This window comes from Marmota flaviventris, chromosome 15, assembly GCF_047511675.1.
Source record: "Marmota flaviventris isolate mMarFla1 chromosome 15, mMarFla1.hap1, whole genome shotgun sequence".
In the NCBI taxonomy this organism is placed as follows: domain Eukaryota; kingdom Metazoa; phylum Chordata; class Mammalia; order Rodentia; family Sciuridae; genus Marmota; species Marmota flaviventris.
In genome coordinates, this window is record NC_092512.1 from 62,075,293 (window position 1) to 62,091,304 (window position 16,012).

At 40.6% G+C, this 16,012-nt stretch overlaps 1 protein-coding gene across 12 annotated transcripts in view; it reads left to right on the forward strand.

The window, feature by feature from the left end:
• The window catches only part of Ncoa2 (nuclear receptor coactivator 2), a 264,620-nt gene that overhangs the window by 241,669 nt on the left and 6,939 nt on the right, over positions 1-16,012 (forward strand). For 9 of the 12 annotated variants that reach the window (XM_071602300.1, XM_071602298.1, XM_071602307.1 and 6 more), the window contains 7 exons: positions 3,623-3,803; positions 6,584-6,862; positions 7,040-7,120; positions 8,496-8,730; positions 10,754-10,931; positions 11,483-11,681; positions 14,377-14,466. In XM_071602300.1, the coding sequence (XP_071458401.1) occupies positions 3,623-3,803; positions 6,584-6,862; positions 7,040-7,120; positions 8,496-8,730; positions 10,754-10,931; positions 11,483-11,681; positions 14,377-14,466 (1,243 nt within the window). The remainder of the gene's footprint in view (positions 1-3,622; positions 3,804-6,583; positions 6,863-7,039; positions 7,121-8,495; positions 8,731-10,753; positions 10,932-11,482; positions 11,682-14,376; positions 14,467-16,012) is intronic. The other 3 variants (XM_071602304.1, XM_071602308.1, XM_071602306.1) reach the window with 2 other exon arrangements.

The window sequence follows — 16,012 nt, forward strand, 5'->3', positions numbered from 1 at the left end:
CAGTTCCCCAGCTCTCTTCTACTTTATGGATAAAACATCACCTGTCACCAGTGGCTTAGGAGATGCTCAAGTTTCTGTGTATAGGTAGTGTGCTTGGTTTTGTATTTGCCCCTTTGAGAATGATGCCCTGCAAACCTAGTATCACACTTGTGTTGTATGCATGACCTCTTTGTTTTATAGCAGTGCACTCAAAGCAGAAGTTCCACAGGTGACCTTGAGGCATAAGTGATAATGTTCCTCATACAGGGATGGAAGAGCAGAGGTAAACTGACTGAGGCAGAGAGATCAGTTTGTTTGGAGCCTAAGCAGTAGGCAGTGAGGGAACTTAAAGAATGTAGGCAATGTTTTTAGTGAGGCAACTTGTTAGAAATCATACAGTTTGAAGATTATTGGAGCCAGGTATGGTGGGTGCATGCCTGCAATCCCACCAACTAGAGAAGCTGAGGCACAAGTTCAAGGCTAGCCTGGGCAGTTGGTGAGGCCCTGTCTCAAAATAAAAATTATAAAGGGCTGGAGATGTAGTTCAGTGGTAGAGTGCCCCTGAGTTCAATCCCCAGTACCAAAAAACAAAAGATTATTACTGGAGAGAGTTGACCTGGAAGCTCTATTAAGAGTTGGGATCAGAGACTCTGAGAGGACCTTTGGGCAGACTACGTATTTTGTCCTTTGGGGGTTATTTGAAACTTGAAATCATGTAATATTGTTACCAAATCCACAAAAGGCAATAAGGTCCTGAAATATCTTAAGGATGGAATGTATTTCCAGAGCTGCTTATTTGTTTTTTAAATGCGGGTTTTGAACTGAGTCCTGCTTGAGAATAATGCTTTCATCCCAATTGGCATTGCACAGCCTCAGAATTCCTGTGTTGGGCTCTTTTACTTTCTGTATTTTAAGTGAGTAAAAAGAGATTAAGAGCTTTCAATGAAGTTTCAAAAAGAGGGGTAAAAACATATTGTGTGTGTGTGTGTGTGTGTGTGTGTGTATGTGTGTTTAGCAAAAAGGAATATGGTCCCAGCAGTAGAATATGGGACAAAAAATTGGAAACTTCAGATTAACTTCACTCAAAAATAGATTAGGGAGACGCTGCAGATGTAACTCAGTAGTAGAGCATTTGCCTGGCATGTGAGGAGCCCTGGGTTCAATGCCCAATGCCAAGGAGGAAAAAAACTAAAAATAGGTTAAAGCAGCAGATAGCTATCATAGGAGAGAAAGAAGGAAAAGTGCTTCCTAGCTGCAGTCCATCCACGTAGGGGGAGAAGCAGAAGGCTAGTCTTTCAAACCTTACTGTGTCCAGGAACCACCTCTGAGGGCTCATTGAAATGCAGCTTCTGAATCACCAGGACTGAATGGGGTTCAGGATTCTGCATTTCTGACAAGACCCCAGGTGATAACCACTCCACTGCTACTCCCGCTGCACTTTAAGTGAAATCCAGGCCACAGAGGAAGAACCACAGTCACCTGGAGAGCTGGGTGGCTTGGCTCATAGCTGGTGGCCTAGAGCAGCAGGCAGAGAGCTTCAGGGAGACTGCTGTAGTTGTTGCACTTGGAGGCAGTGCGTCCAGATATTTGATTCTCATTTCAGGACTCAGATCCATGAGTTGGCTTCTTCTAGGTGTGCTTATTGGATAGAAAACTATTTCTATGGAAACTAGTACAGGATAAATGTCAACAGAGGGTTGTATCGGTGCAGCTTCTGAAGAAACAGAAGTCAAAAGTTATAAAATACATCTGGAAGAAAAGATACTTTCAGGTGTCACTCACCTAGCTTCTCAGGCTTAAGAATTTGGTGAAAAGCCAACATCCATTCTTTTTTTTTTTTAAGAGAGAGAGAGAGAATATTTTAATTTTTTTTTTTTTTTAGTTTTTGGCGGACACAACATCTTTGTTTTTTGTATGTGGTGCTGAGGATTGAACCCGGGCCACACGCATGCCAGGCGAGTGCGCTACCGCTTGAGCCGCATCCCCAGCCCCCAACATCCATTCTTGGCTGACTGGAACTTTTTCACAAGACTCGCCACTTCCAGCTCTTGGGCAGTTGTACTGGGGGAGACCCCTTGCTTCACTTCCATGACACAGTTGGATGCTTTCTCCCTCACTGCCACATCTCTAAAAACCCTCCTGCTCCCAAAGTGTAGCAAGAGAGCAATAATCTAGTATGATCATGGAGGTATTTAAAAACTTAAGAACAATATGGACTGTAAATGAGAAACAAGAGGGACTGTCAGAAACTTACAATGTAAGCCAAGCTATCATAGCAAGAGCCATGCGGTGATAAGAAGAGGGCAGAGGTGTGAGCCTTCACAGCACTCTTTTTTTTTTTTTTTTTGGAGGAGAGGTGCAGTTACTGGGGATTGAACTTGGGGGTACTCAACCACTGAGCCATATCCCCAGCCCTGTTTTATATTTTATTTAGAGACAAGGTCTCACTAGTTGCTTAGCACCTTGCTTTTGCTGAGGCTGGCTTTGAACACATGATCCTCCTGTCTCAGCCTCTTGAGCTGCTGGGATTATAGGCATGCACCACCATGCCTGCCCCTTCACAGCACTCTTGAATACAATGGCCACAGAGCCAGCTACGATGCCTTGGAGGAGCCTAGGGCTGGGGACAACAGGTGAAGTATGGCATTGAGGGGACACTGAACTACACAACTTTCTCCTAAAATTACCTAGAGCTAGATGGAGGACACAGATTGTATGCTGACGCACTTGCTATCACTGTTTGAAATTAATTCTTGGTTTCATTGCCCAGCACTTCAATATTTTAGGGTTCTAGGTCAAAAGAGCATACCAAATTAACTGGAAAAACATAGCATATTTAGAGAGATAACATGATCCCTCCTTGATAAATGTATTCTCACTTTTTGAAGAATGAGTTTGCTTATTTATAAACCTTTATATTCTCCAGAACAACTTATAGTAGCTCTAAGAGTACAAAATAGACTTTCGGTAAAATACAGGTATCATGTCTCCCCCTTAATATTAAAGTAACTCAGAAGCTTTTTTTTTAAAAACCACTCTAGCCAAGTACATTGGTACATACCTGTAATCCCAACGACTCCAGAAGGCTAAGACAGAAGGATCAGCAATTTACCAAGACTCTGTCTCAAAAAATTAAAAGGCTTAGGGTGTGGTTCTTTTGTAGAGTGCCCCTAGGTTCAATCCCCAATATCAAAAAGAGAGAAAATTACTAGACTCCATCCAGTCTGTCCCACACTGGTCATCATACCCTCCTGTAGAAAAAGACTGTGAAGTCAATTAGTGCTTCTTACTGAAGTTCAGGAAAGTATAGAACATGCTGGAGGAGTCGGTGTGCATTTGTGGAAGTAGGTGAGCAGGATTCAGGCAGATCAGTGCCACCTTTGTGATCTCCAGCAGCTGCTTTCACCAGACTGACTAAGCCTGAGCTTTGCCAGTTCAGTTGTGAAGTCGGGACAGTGGAAACAAAAGATATACCTCAGATGCAAGACTTGTGTCTGATCTGTAATCAACACTGAATAAGTGTATCTTCTCTTTAAGCATAACTTTTATTTAAATTGTCATTTCATTGTACGTTGGGCTGGCACTGAAGTTTATTGCAGAGACCCTGAAAGTCAACCAGCTTTTCCGTCAGCCCAAGGTGAAGTTTGTCTCTTTGCAGGCAACCGTTTGGCAGCTCTCCCGATGACTTGCTGTGTCCACATCCTGCAGCTGAGTCTCCAAGTGATGAGGGAGCTCTCCTGGACCAGCTCTATCTGGCCTTACGGAACTTCGATGGCCTTGAGGAGATTGATAGAGCTTTGGGAATACCTGAACTGGTCAGCCAGGTAAGCATGGGAGCAGGGATGGGCACAGAGGTGGCCTTTTGTTTTGTTTTGTTTACAGATAGTCTGCAGTCGGCTTTGTAGACTATATTTTACCTCCTAACAGTCTGGCCCTGCTTTCTTTCTCCCTCTGTCCTGTTGCTCTCAACTAAATTTTTGCCCAAGAAGGAGAAAAGTGAGAATGAGCTTTACTTGTTATGATTTGGGTTATTGATTAGCAGGGCAGAAACTCAAGCCCAGCTTCCGGTTGCACACAGGGAGGGGGCACACAAGGAGCAGAGAACAGAGAAACTATGAGGATCGTGCCGCCCAGTGACCTAGACCCTCCAGTGCCAGTGGGCATTGGTATTTGGTATTACTCCCATGCTTTTGGGTAGGCATGGACAGTTGTGCTAAAGGAATATTTTGCACATAGGCTAGCAGAAGTGCTTTGAAAAGGGTGGCTTTGGCTCATTAATCAATTTGACCTATATGTGGAAGCACCTGTGAAAATTTGGGGGATATTTTAACATAAATGGGAATGTAAAAAAGTTTACCAATCTTAGTGAGCTTCTTTAGCTTTCCTCCTCTGGTACTTAGTTACTTTAAAATGTAATTCTCTGCTGTGACAGTACCTGACAGCAGTGATACAGTAACCAGCCTAACAGTCTCAAAATGCACCCTGCTGTCTGACTCTGGCAGGAGCTGTATGTGTATGTATGAAGCAGCACTTCCTGGTGTGCTGTGGGAAAAGTGATCCAGAAAGCCATTACAGTCTGGTCACTGTCTTCCTCTTCACTCAGCATTTATTTTTTATTGCCAAATGTGCCTTCCAAGGTTCAGTCTACTACTTTGACCTTTGGCGTGTCACCAGGTCTGTGAGAAAGGTGATGCAGAGTGAGGGAGACTTCTCTGCAGCATTAAAAATAGTCTTGTCATAATTCCGACAGTTTAGCAGACATAAGTGGGAGTTCAGACTTGTCTATTCATAATGAAAACAACAGAATGGGAAGAAATGACGTGAGGTGTTATATGAGATATAACCTGAAGTAAATCAAGGAAGGAAAATGAAGGTTAAGTATTTCCTGTGTGACTGCCTTTGCCTTTAGTATCAGCTAGAATGCAGGTTTCCATATGGTTATTCTTGAGTGTCTGAGTGACATTTAAAAATGTGATCACTAGGACAAGGAATATAGCTGAATGGTAGAATGCTTGCCTAACATGTGTGAGGCTTCCATTCAGTCCCAAGCACTATGAAAAATAAATTTGATCCTTTATTGCTGAGTGAGTTGGAACATTGTTTGTATCAAAACTAGTGTTGTATGGTCATTTAATATTTTATGCTCCTTTTTTCATATTTGTATTATTTCTATTTTGTCTTATCAGATCCATCATCATTATAATGTCAAATTAAACTAAATTATAGAAATGTGGCTAATAGGTAGTTGGGAAATATAAACTACAAATGGACTTCATTTGTTCTCAGGAGAGTCATGTATTATCTTTAAAAATGGAAATTACTGCTGGGCATGTTGGCATATGTTTATAATCCCAGTGACTCAGGAGGCTGAAGCAGGAAGATTGCAAGTTCAAGGCCAACCTTAGCAACTTAGTGAGGCCTTAAGCAGCTTAGTGAAACTCTGTCTCAAAAGAAGAAAGAAAAAGAACTGGGGATGTTGTTCAGTGGTTAAGTACCTCTGGGTTCAATTCCTGGTACCAAAAAATAAAAATGGAAATTATTTAGCATGCATGTGGCCCTAGGTTCAATCCCCAGTACTACAAAAAAAAAAAAAAAGAAAAAAAAATTACTTAGGTTTTCTGTCTGTTAAAAGTGGGCAAATATTTAAAGTTCTGAGGTAGCTCAACAGTGAGTGACCCCCTGACTGAGGCTTCATCTACATGTTCTAAATTATCATGGAGAAGACAGGGTCCACAGGCTGACCACAGGGTGGTGCTGACCTGACCTAGGTTTCAGGATAGCTTCAGGATTACATGGTTGAGCCTTTGAGGAAGAACTAGGACAATTTCAGGCTAAAGAAGCTTGAGAACTCTCTTTTACTGATAGGGTCTTTGCTGCCTGTATGCCATTCCTAGAAGTAGGCAAGGAAAAGGAGAATCCGCCCAAGTACAGCTCTCACCTCTGCGTGTGGATATTCAGGGACACCTGCGTCCGAAGTGTTCACCCTGGGGGAAATCCTGGCGCTTACTACATAGATAAAAGTCAAGAAGTAACAAACACATTAACATGTCTACTGGGTAATTAGTGGACAGTGGCAAAATGTAGAGCATGTAGGAATTATTAACAGCCATAGAGAACAGTTAAATGAGCAAGACACAGCTTCTTACACTGATAAGGAGCTCAGGTCCCAAGTGGAGAGAATTCCTGTAGCTAACTCCACACCTCCCGTCCTGCTTTGTTATTTGTAAATGGGATCGTTTGGTTGGTACCCCAACATTGCTGATCCCAGCTAGACACCAAGGTGTACTTATCTAATTAAAATTATTTATACGAGTATGAATGATCAAGCAAAAAGGACTTAATACTTCTAGGGGATATTTGCGTCCTTAAGTCCAGACCAGGCTCTGATTGGTGGGGTAAGCAGGAGGCCTGCTGTAGTCACGCCCATTTCTTCCCTCCTGGTCTCTTTGTTGAACAAAGAAGCATTCTCTGGAAAGAAAATAGAGTCAGGCTAAAGGTATCTTTTATAGTTAAGTTCAGTGTAGGTGTGAGAGAAAACAGCCTTTTATCTACTGTGCTGGTTTAGTGGCTTAATCTGTTTGTTATTTGGGGGTTTTCTCTTCAGAGCCAAGCAGTAGATCCAGAACAGTTCTCGAGTCAGGATTCCAACATCATGCTGGAACAGAAGGCCCCTGTTTTCCCACAGCAGTATGCGTCTCAGGCACAAATGGCGCAGAGTAGCTATACTCCCATGCAAGAGCCAAACTTTCACACCATGGGACAGCGGCCTAGTTATGCTACACTCCGTATGCAGCCCAGACCAGGCCTCAGGCCCACGGGCCTAGTGCAGAACCAGCCAAATCAACTGAGACTTCAGCTTCAGCACCGCCTCCAAGCACAGCAGGTGAGTTCTTCAGGGAGGCCTATACAGTTCGAGGGGAGATAAGAGGACTAACATGGCCCAACAATGCCCCAACTGCAGATATTTTGGGTTAGGGAGGTCTACTTCTTGGGAAACGTGATTTGAAGTAAAGTATATTTTGTTTTTAAAATGCACTGATTCCTATGTGTATGCATTTAGAATCGCCAGCCTCTTATGAATCAAATCAGCAATGTTTCAAATGTGAACTTGACTCTGAGGCCTGGAGTACCACCTACACAGGTAAGGGGGCAAACCAGCCCACAGCTTTTATTGTATCCATTTAGATTGTCTCAGCATTTCTCCTGCCTGACAACCTGAGTGAAGTAATGTGTGGGCCATGAGATCCAGACCCACACACTAGTTCTGCAGTGTCCCAGCTGTCTATTTAATAGTCTGTCACTTTTTTAGTTCCCTCCTAAACGTGCATTTTTATTGCCAGGTGCCATTGATTCTTGTTATTCATGGGATTTATGTTATATAAAGTCACTAAATTAGAGAATACTAAACTATTGCTCCTCGGAGGAATGCAAGGTTGGGTACCTATAAGCTTTGGTCACATTTTCATCAACCAGTCAGTACATAACCTTGTATTAAATGTGTTTTCTGTTTAAAGGCTTTTAATATGTACATATATGTTGTTGACTCATTAACATTGAACTCACATCCAGTAGACTGTAACTCGGGCCTGAACAAAGCTTATCTAACACCCGGGCTTTCTCCATGATCACATCACAGCCTCTCACACTTAAACAGTGCTTCAACACTGCACTTGGGGGCTATTTTAAACAGTAAAATCACCAACGAAAAGCATGACAGTGTGAGAAACATGGAACCAATTAGGCCACAAAAGGCCCCTTGTTTACAGTATGAGAGCTGAAACAAAAAGGCAGAGTGGCCTTGTTCAGCGTCAGCTGGAGACATGCACGATGGGCATCTGGAACTTTTGCCCCTGTGCTCTTGTCCTTGAGTGGCCACCACAGTGCCGTGAGTATTAATTTAGTGAGTAGGCAACTTCATGTACATGGAAGTCACAAATAAGGATGACTGCCCATGTCTCCTTAGGGGACCCATAAATAACCTCATACTGTAACAAGCACCAGCATTCTTCCCTCATCCTCTTCTCTGTTCCTCCTCCTTACCCGGTCTCCTCTGTCCTGGCTTCTCTGTATGTCCCTCTCAGCCTCTCTTGCTCCACCATACCCCTCTTTCCTTCCTGTGTTCAGCCTTTCCTGAAGTGTTCCTTGTCCCTTTTTGGCATCGTGACTTGGTTTCTTTTTAGATTTGAATGCCCCTTGAAAAACACTAAATTGCCATCCTCAGGGCTTATGTCACAGTCTTCTTATAGAAAGGACTGTGCTTTTGTGAGTCCTATATTTAATGGGTTAATTGATAATAACATTCAGCTTAACCCTGCTAAGTCCTAATAAGTTTTCAGAGTCATTTCTGTAGAAGTTAGAAGCTTCCATGCTCAGCCATCAGTTGTTCAACTCTTAGTATTTCTTTCCATATAAATTTTATTTTTCAAATGATTTTACACAAGCTGGTGCCATTCATTGTCCTATCTAATCTATGACTACCCCCGATGTTTCCCTCCATCTGTTGCCCTTGATTTTAGGCACCTATTAATGCACAGATGCTGGCCCAGAGACAGAGGGAAATCCTGAACCAGCATCTTCGACAGAGACAAATGCATCAGCAGCAGCAAGTTCAGCAACGGACTTTGATGATGAGAGGACAAGGGTTGAATATGACACCAAGCATGGTGGCTCCTAGTGGTATGCCAGCAACCATGAGCAATCCCCGGATTCCCCAGGCAAATGCACAGCAGTTTCCATTTCCTCCAAACTACGGTACTGGACTTACATCCCCAACACCTTTCACCAGTCCTTTCTCCCCAGTGTCCCCCAGTCCTGGGTCACAGCTCCTCTCTCACAGCTCTTTGCATGGCTCCCAGATGAATCTGGCTAACCAGGGAATGATAGGAAATCTGGGAGGACAGTTGGGGCCTGTCAGGAGTCCCCAAGTCCAGCACAGTACCTTCCAGGCTCTCAGCTCAGGTACCACTTTTCTCTGAGTGCAGGTCTTACTTAAGAATGACCGAAGTAAGTGTGTATGTGTAGAGCGTGTCTATCTTATAGAGTGTGAGTGTGTATGAATATATTTGTTGTTGTCATTGTCTGTGAACACAGGTGTATATGTATATATTGATATTTATATTTGAGTTCCTCTGAGTCTGACTCAAACAAATCAATAGATACAAAATACTGAAAGACATAAATTTTTATACAATAAATATTCTATAACTTTTGAAGAATGAAGACTAATGATTATACCAGATCTTTAATGAATAGATAATTCTTAGAAAGTGCTATATAGAAACCACAATGGGAGACCTCTTAGTTTTTTTTCCTATTGATTTGTTATTTAATGTCAGTCTTAAGAGATGAGATTCCAAGAGTATAATGTCATAAACATTAATATTTGTGTGCATGTCATGTATAATTAATAGTTGAATTATTAATGAACCTAAAGTGCTTACATTAACCATCAAAATTATTTTTCCTACCCTTGCCTGAATTATGTATAAAAACAAGTATTAAGTCTTTGTGACTAAAATTCAAGTCTCCTATTACTTTAAAGAAACAAACATAATGTGCAGCTTTTTTCCAGCAAAAGCTTAAACTTTTTATAGCTAATTTAAATATTAAGCATGTATGTTTCACAAATCTTAAGCAAAAATTTACTTAATACCATCCCTGAAATATTCTACAAAGTTGCTTCCTTTCTCCCCCCTCTACTTTGTTTGCTCTATTTCCTTATTATTTTTTTTTTTCTTCATACCAGGGATTGAACCCACGAGTGCTTAGCCACTGAGCTGCATCCCCAGCCCTTTTTTTATATTTTATTTAGAGACGGGATCTTGCTGAGTTACTTACAGCCTCACTAAGTTGCAGAGGCTGGCTTTGAACTCATGATCCTCCTGCCTCAGCCTTCTGAGCCACTGGGATTATAGGAGTATGCTGCACCACACCTGGCTCAATTTCCTTTTGTTTTTGTTTGTTCGTTTTTGTTTTTGTGGTGCTGGGGATTTAATCCAGGGCCTTGTGCATGCAAGGCAAGCACTCTACTAACTGAGCTATATCCCCAGCCCCTCAATTTTCTTTTTGATAATTTAGAAGTCTGCATAAAAATTCTTTCTTTCCTTTAAGGGTAAACTCCATTTGCCTCAAAACTAAGCAAGTATCACATGTTGAATATTTTCTTTTATCATTAGTCTTGGATAGCACTGAAGTATCAGAGTCCTTTTGAAGGACAAAGTAAGCTAAACATGAATAATTATTTTTCAAAAGCATCCATCTCATCATGGAATGACTTGTTAATAAAAAATTATTCATGTGTTAACTTTTCTTATAGCTGAACTTTAATCCAGTGTAAACCTAAACAATCCTGATGTAGTGGATTAAAGTACTGTTAAATCCACTAAGTTTTTTTAAATATTAAAGACTTTGACATTCAGGTCAAAGATGGATATATATATATATATAATTAACCCATTGTTGATTTGGAGAGGATTTGAGGCAAGAGTAATATTTTATCTCACCCGGAACTTGGTTGTTAGTATGGCTTCTAGGCCCACCCACCCACACACACACACCACCTACTGTAGAGAATCAAAGTGTGGAGATTTTTTTTTTTTAAGTCTTGCATTTTATCTCAGCTCAAAATCTTTTTCAAATGTAAGTAATTAACCAGCACATGCTCATGTATTTGAAGGTAATTTTCTATGTATATTTAATTTGGAATGTTCTTTTTTCCCCCAGGCTTTATCATAAAACTAATGGTTGCTTTTGAATTTTTGTTTTGTTTTTTAAGGAATAAGTCAGCAACCTGATCCAGGCTTTACTGGGGCTACAACTCCCCAGAGTCCTCTAATGTCCCCCCGAATGGCACATACCCAGAGCCCTATGATGCAGCAGTCTCAGGCCAACCCAGCCTATCAGGCCCCGGCAGACATGAATGGATGGGCGCAGGGGAACATGGGCGGAAACAGGTAATGCCAAGTTTCTGTTTCTTTTTGAGATAATGGTCACCAAGGAAACTTTCTATAGACTACCTTTCTCGTTTCTGTATTTTTTTTAACTTATTTGCTCAAGTAAATCACTAAGTAAGCCAGTTTATTCATCTCAGGGCAGAAGTCACCCAAAATTTGCAGAAGCTTAGCAAAATACCTCTTCTTTTCAAGTAAAAGCGAAAACTCTAAGCAGGTATCACCCCACTAATTTATCACAGAGACTGCTGTGGAAAGGCAGTAACATAAAGCCACCCTTTTTCAGTGCATGTTATAAAAGCAAAATGGAAAGCTCTTCTGATGCAGCCGGAAAGTGGGGAACACACTTCAAGAATTGCTGGGTGGTTCCTGCAGCACTTCCCCTGCTGATTAGGCCTCATCGACCCCATCACCTGATGGCTGTCCTCCCTGGGCTCATGCAGTTTAGTTATTCACTCTAAAGTAAAAGCCCTAGCAACAAGTTCTCAAAACTGCCTGCTTCTGTCTTCCATTGGGCTCTAACATTTTATTGCATCTTCCCCCCTGTGTTCTAGCATGTTTTCACAACAGTCCCCACCACACTTCGGACAGCAAGCAAACACCAGCATGTACAATAACAATATGAACATCAACGTATCCATGGCAACCAACACGGGTGGCATAAACAACATGAACCAGATGACAGGACAGATCAGCATGACCTCAGTGACCTCCGTGCCTACGTCGGGGCTGTCCTCCATGGGTCCCGAGCAGGTAAACATGAAACACCAAGCAGCCTGGTGTCCTCTGATGATAGCTTTTGTCTAATTTTGCATTAACTGTGTCTTTCCACGTCCTTAACATCTTCCTTCAATTCCCACATTTATTTTGAAGACTGTTTTTTCACCCTGTTTTCACCTGTTAGTGAGATTAACAAAAATATTAAGAACAAAATAAACTTGAAAGGATTCCTGACTGCTGAAGAATTTTTTAAAAAATATTTGTTACCTTCACATCATTTACATTTTTTTTTCATTTGAGGAATTTAGCGATATCTAAAATGAATCTCTAAAAATGGAATGTTGAGTCTGCATTTTACATTGCTTTATTTTGGGTTTGTAGTTTAAGAACTGACTTTTTTCTTAATGTAAACACCAAATGAAAAGCAAGGGACAAACTACCTGACACCCAGTTAGCTTAAAATAGTACTTCATTCATGCAGGGAGGCTAACACAGATAATCCAAGAAGTGTTCCTTTTCATCATTGGAACGTGGGTGCCATGATTTTTGGAAGGGAATTAGTTTATTTTAATAATTTCATTTGGTATTAAGTATTTCTGTCCCAAAGAATACACCAGGTGGCAAAGAGACTCAAAGCATTTGGTATGGTAAACTGCCAACCCAGAACTCAAAAATAATAATTTTACCATGGCATTTTTATCATGGCATTTACAAAATATCTTAGTTTTTTAATATATATTTTAATACATATGTATATATATATATATATTTTTTAGTTGTAGATGGACACAATACCTTTTATTTATTTTTATGTGGCACTGAGGATCGAACTTGGTGCCTCATGCATGTGAGGCAAGTGCTCAACCACTGAGCCACAACCCCAGCCTCAGAATATCTTGTTTTTAAATGGCCCAAAATGTTGTTCATTCTGCTACTGATCCTCAGTGGTTCATTCAAAGTAAAATTGTGGCAAGGACCCTAATTTTATTTCATATATGGAAAAATTGAGGCATGGGTACTTTAAAGAACATAAGTAATGAGTCATTATCCGCCCCATGAATTTCAATCTTGTTTTTTATTGTTGTTTTTTCTTAATGTGATGCTGCAGATTGGCCTTCCACATGGAGCTGCATCCTCAGCCCTTTTTATTTTTTATCTTAAGACAGGGTCTCACTCAGTTGCCCAGGCTAGCCTCAAACTATCTCAGCTTCTGAATAACTGGGATTATAGGCATGTAATACCATGCCTGACTGATTAGGTCTATTGAATTCTGATGTTAGTAAACCACAATTTTGTGAAATTTTCCAAAAATGTTACAACTCCTCAAGTGTTTTAGTCTATAAAATAATGATTAATAAATATGTAAGGTGGTGCATAAGGAAATTGAAAGCCCTTTGTAATTTAAGAAAGCTGTATGTTATTTATAACTTTTGCATGGATTTAAAACTTTTTGGGGGAAAGTGGGGAGACTGGATATCATAAAGATATAAGGAAGATTAGTAGAGTAGAAAGAGATTCAAAGAGAGGAGGGACAGGAAAGGAGAAGAATTCTGGAATGAATTTAACAAAACTGTGTGTGTTATGTGAATATATAAAGATAGCACTGCAAATTCCACCTTTATGTATATGTAGAAAGCACCAATCAAAAATAAATAAGTGAGTGAAAGGAAGATCAGTAGAGTAGAAGAAGGGGAATATTGGGAGGGAGGGTGGAAGGGAAAAGAAGGTAATGACGATTGAAAGGGAATAAGTTAAACTCAACCATGTATGATTTAGTCAAAATAAATGCAGCGCTGTTTATAACTATAATGCTATAATTTAAAAATCTGTTAAAAATAAAAAAAAATTTTAAACTTTTTGAATATCAGGGTTAATTTGCAGGCCAAGAAACACAACTGCAGTGTCTTCTGATAAAATCATTTTTGTGTGTATATACAGATGCTGCTGAGCATGGTGATGTACACCTATAATCCCAGCAGCTCCAGAGGCTGAGGCAGGTTTGAGGCCAGCTTTAGCAATTTAGCAAAGCCTTGAGCAACTTAGTGAGACCTTATCTCAAAATTAAAAAGAAAAAGGGCTGGGGATGTGGCTCAGTGGTAGAGTGCCCCTGGGTTCAATCACTGGTGTCCACCTGTCCCCCAAAAAGAAATACACACACACACACACACACACCTGCTAACAGATTGTTGGCTTTGTTAGGGTAATTTACAGAATCCAGTGCCGTTTTGGGTATTCACACTTGCTCTTGCTAATTACTAACTTGCCTAAGTGACAAAGATGTCAGGAGATTGCATCTCAGATGACTTTCACAGTCTCAAATATGAGTCATTGGTCTAATATGAACCAGACAAAAGAGTGAATGGCATGAAAATGTTTCCAGTATTATCTCTGTTTTATTTCTGTACAGAGTGCAGATCAAATTTAATTTCAAAAGCAGCAAGTGTATTGCAAGTACTTATTTTTATGCTTCTCTATACTCTCCTCAAAATGTATACATGAGAGAATAGGTATAACGATGAAGTCCTTTTTTTTATCCCCAGTAGGGATGGAGCCCAGTAATGATGTGCAAGTTAGGCAGGTGCTTTACCACCAAGCTACATCCCCAGACTTGAAGCCATTTGTATCATGCTTTTCCATATACTCCTAAGAAAAGAATAGGAAGCATAAGGGGATGGTTGCTCTCCAGTGCTCTTTTGGATGTCCCACTATCATGTCTTGTTGCCCTCAGGTTAATGATCCTGCTCTTAGGGGAGGCAACCTTTTCCAAAACCAGCTGCCTGGAATGGATATGATTAAGCAGGAGGGAGATGCATCACGGGTAAGAAACAGCATAAGACTATGGTAGTGAAGTGACATGAATCTTTTGTAGACCAAAATTGGCATAGATTTATTATCAACCAGTACATTAAAGGTGGTTATAAATTATCTCATTTCATTTAGCATACAGTGCTTTTTTGTGAATAGTTGTTTCCTTAAACTCATTGTAATTGATCTTATATTAACGAATCAAGAACCCTAATTTTGCAGAGTATGGTAGCTTGCACCTGTAATCCTAGTGACTTGAGAGTCTGAAGGCAGGAGGATTGCAAGTTCAAAGCCAGACTCAACCACTTAGTGAGACCCTGTCTCAAAGTAAAATTTAAGCTGATCGCAATGTCTCACACCCTTAATGCCAGTGTCTTGGGAGGCTGAGACAGGAGGATCACAAGTTCAAAGCCAGCCTCAGCAATGGCAAGGCGCTAAGCAACTCAATGAGACGCTGTCTCTGATTTAAATACAAAATAGGGCTGGGGATGTGGCTCAATGATTAAGTGCCCCTGAATTCAATCCCTTCAACCCCAAAAAATATATAAATAAATACAATTTAAAAAGGGCTGGGCATATAGCTCAGTGGCAGAGCACTTGCCTAATATGCATGAAATCCTGGGTTCAATCTTCAGTGCCCCCTAAAAAAGTATGTGGAAGATTTAATGACCCCTTTCTGCCCCCGCAACATTGCAGCCAGAATGCCACACCAGGTAGTGTGACTCCAGAGATCCATACCATGCTTGCTGCTGTCATTCACCAAACTGATTCTGGCCAGTAGCTGCCCATTGATGCTAGTCATGGAAAAAATACTGCCTTAATGATTAAAACCCTATAAATGTAATAGGATATAAAAATATCTTAGTAGATTTTTTTTTTGGACCTACTCGAATATTGAAAGGATTTCTAACATTTTCATCAGTACCATGTAGTATATTCATATGAAATCATATTAGTGATACAAGCTAGGAATGTATATCCTCAGCTTAATCTTATAAAAGTACATTAACTATTTTTCTCTAAGAAGAACCATAATTACAAATGTTCTTCTAGGCTCTGAAGAGAAGTGTGTGCCTGGTCAGGGACTAATGTAATTCTACCTTGACCTCTAGAATTTATGATCTGTCAACTGGTTATATATAAAATCAATCTCAATCTCTCTCTCTCTCTCTCTCTCTCTCTCTCTCTCTCTCTCTCTCTCTCTCTCTCTCTCTCGTGTATGTTACTAAGGACTGAATTGAACCCAGGGTCACTTTCCCACCGAGTTAATATCTTCAGCCCTTTTTATTTTGAGAAAGGGTCTCACTAAGTTACCCAGGCTGGTCTTGAACTTGTGATCCCCCTGCCTTGCCCTACTGAGTTGTTGGGATTATAAGCATGCACCATCGCACCTGACTAAACCTAGATAATCTCTGTGGCTCTTCTCTGCTAACTGGGCTAACTGTCTGAATCCCAGAAGCAGTAGCTATATGTTCCACAGCATCTACTCTACTGTTTCCCCTCAGAGAACTCAGATCACTTTTGTATTTGATGATTTGCCTTGCCTATTCAGTAATTTT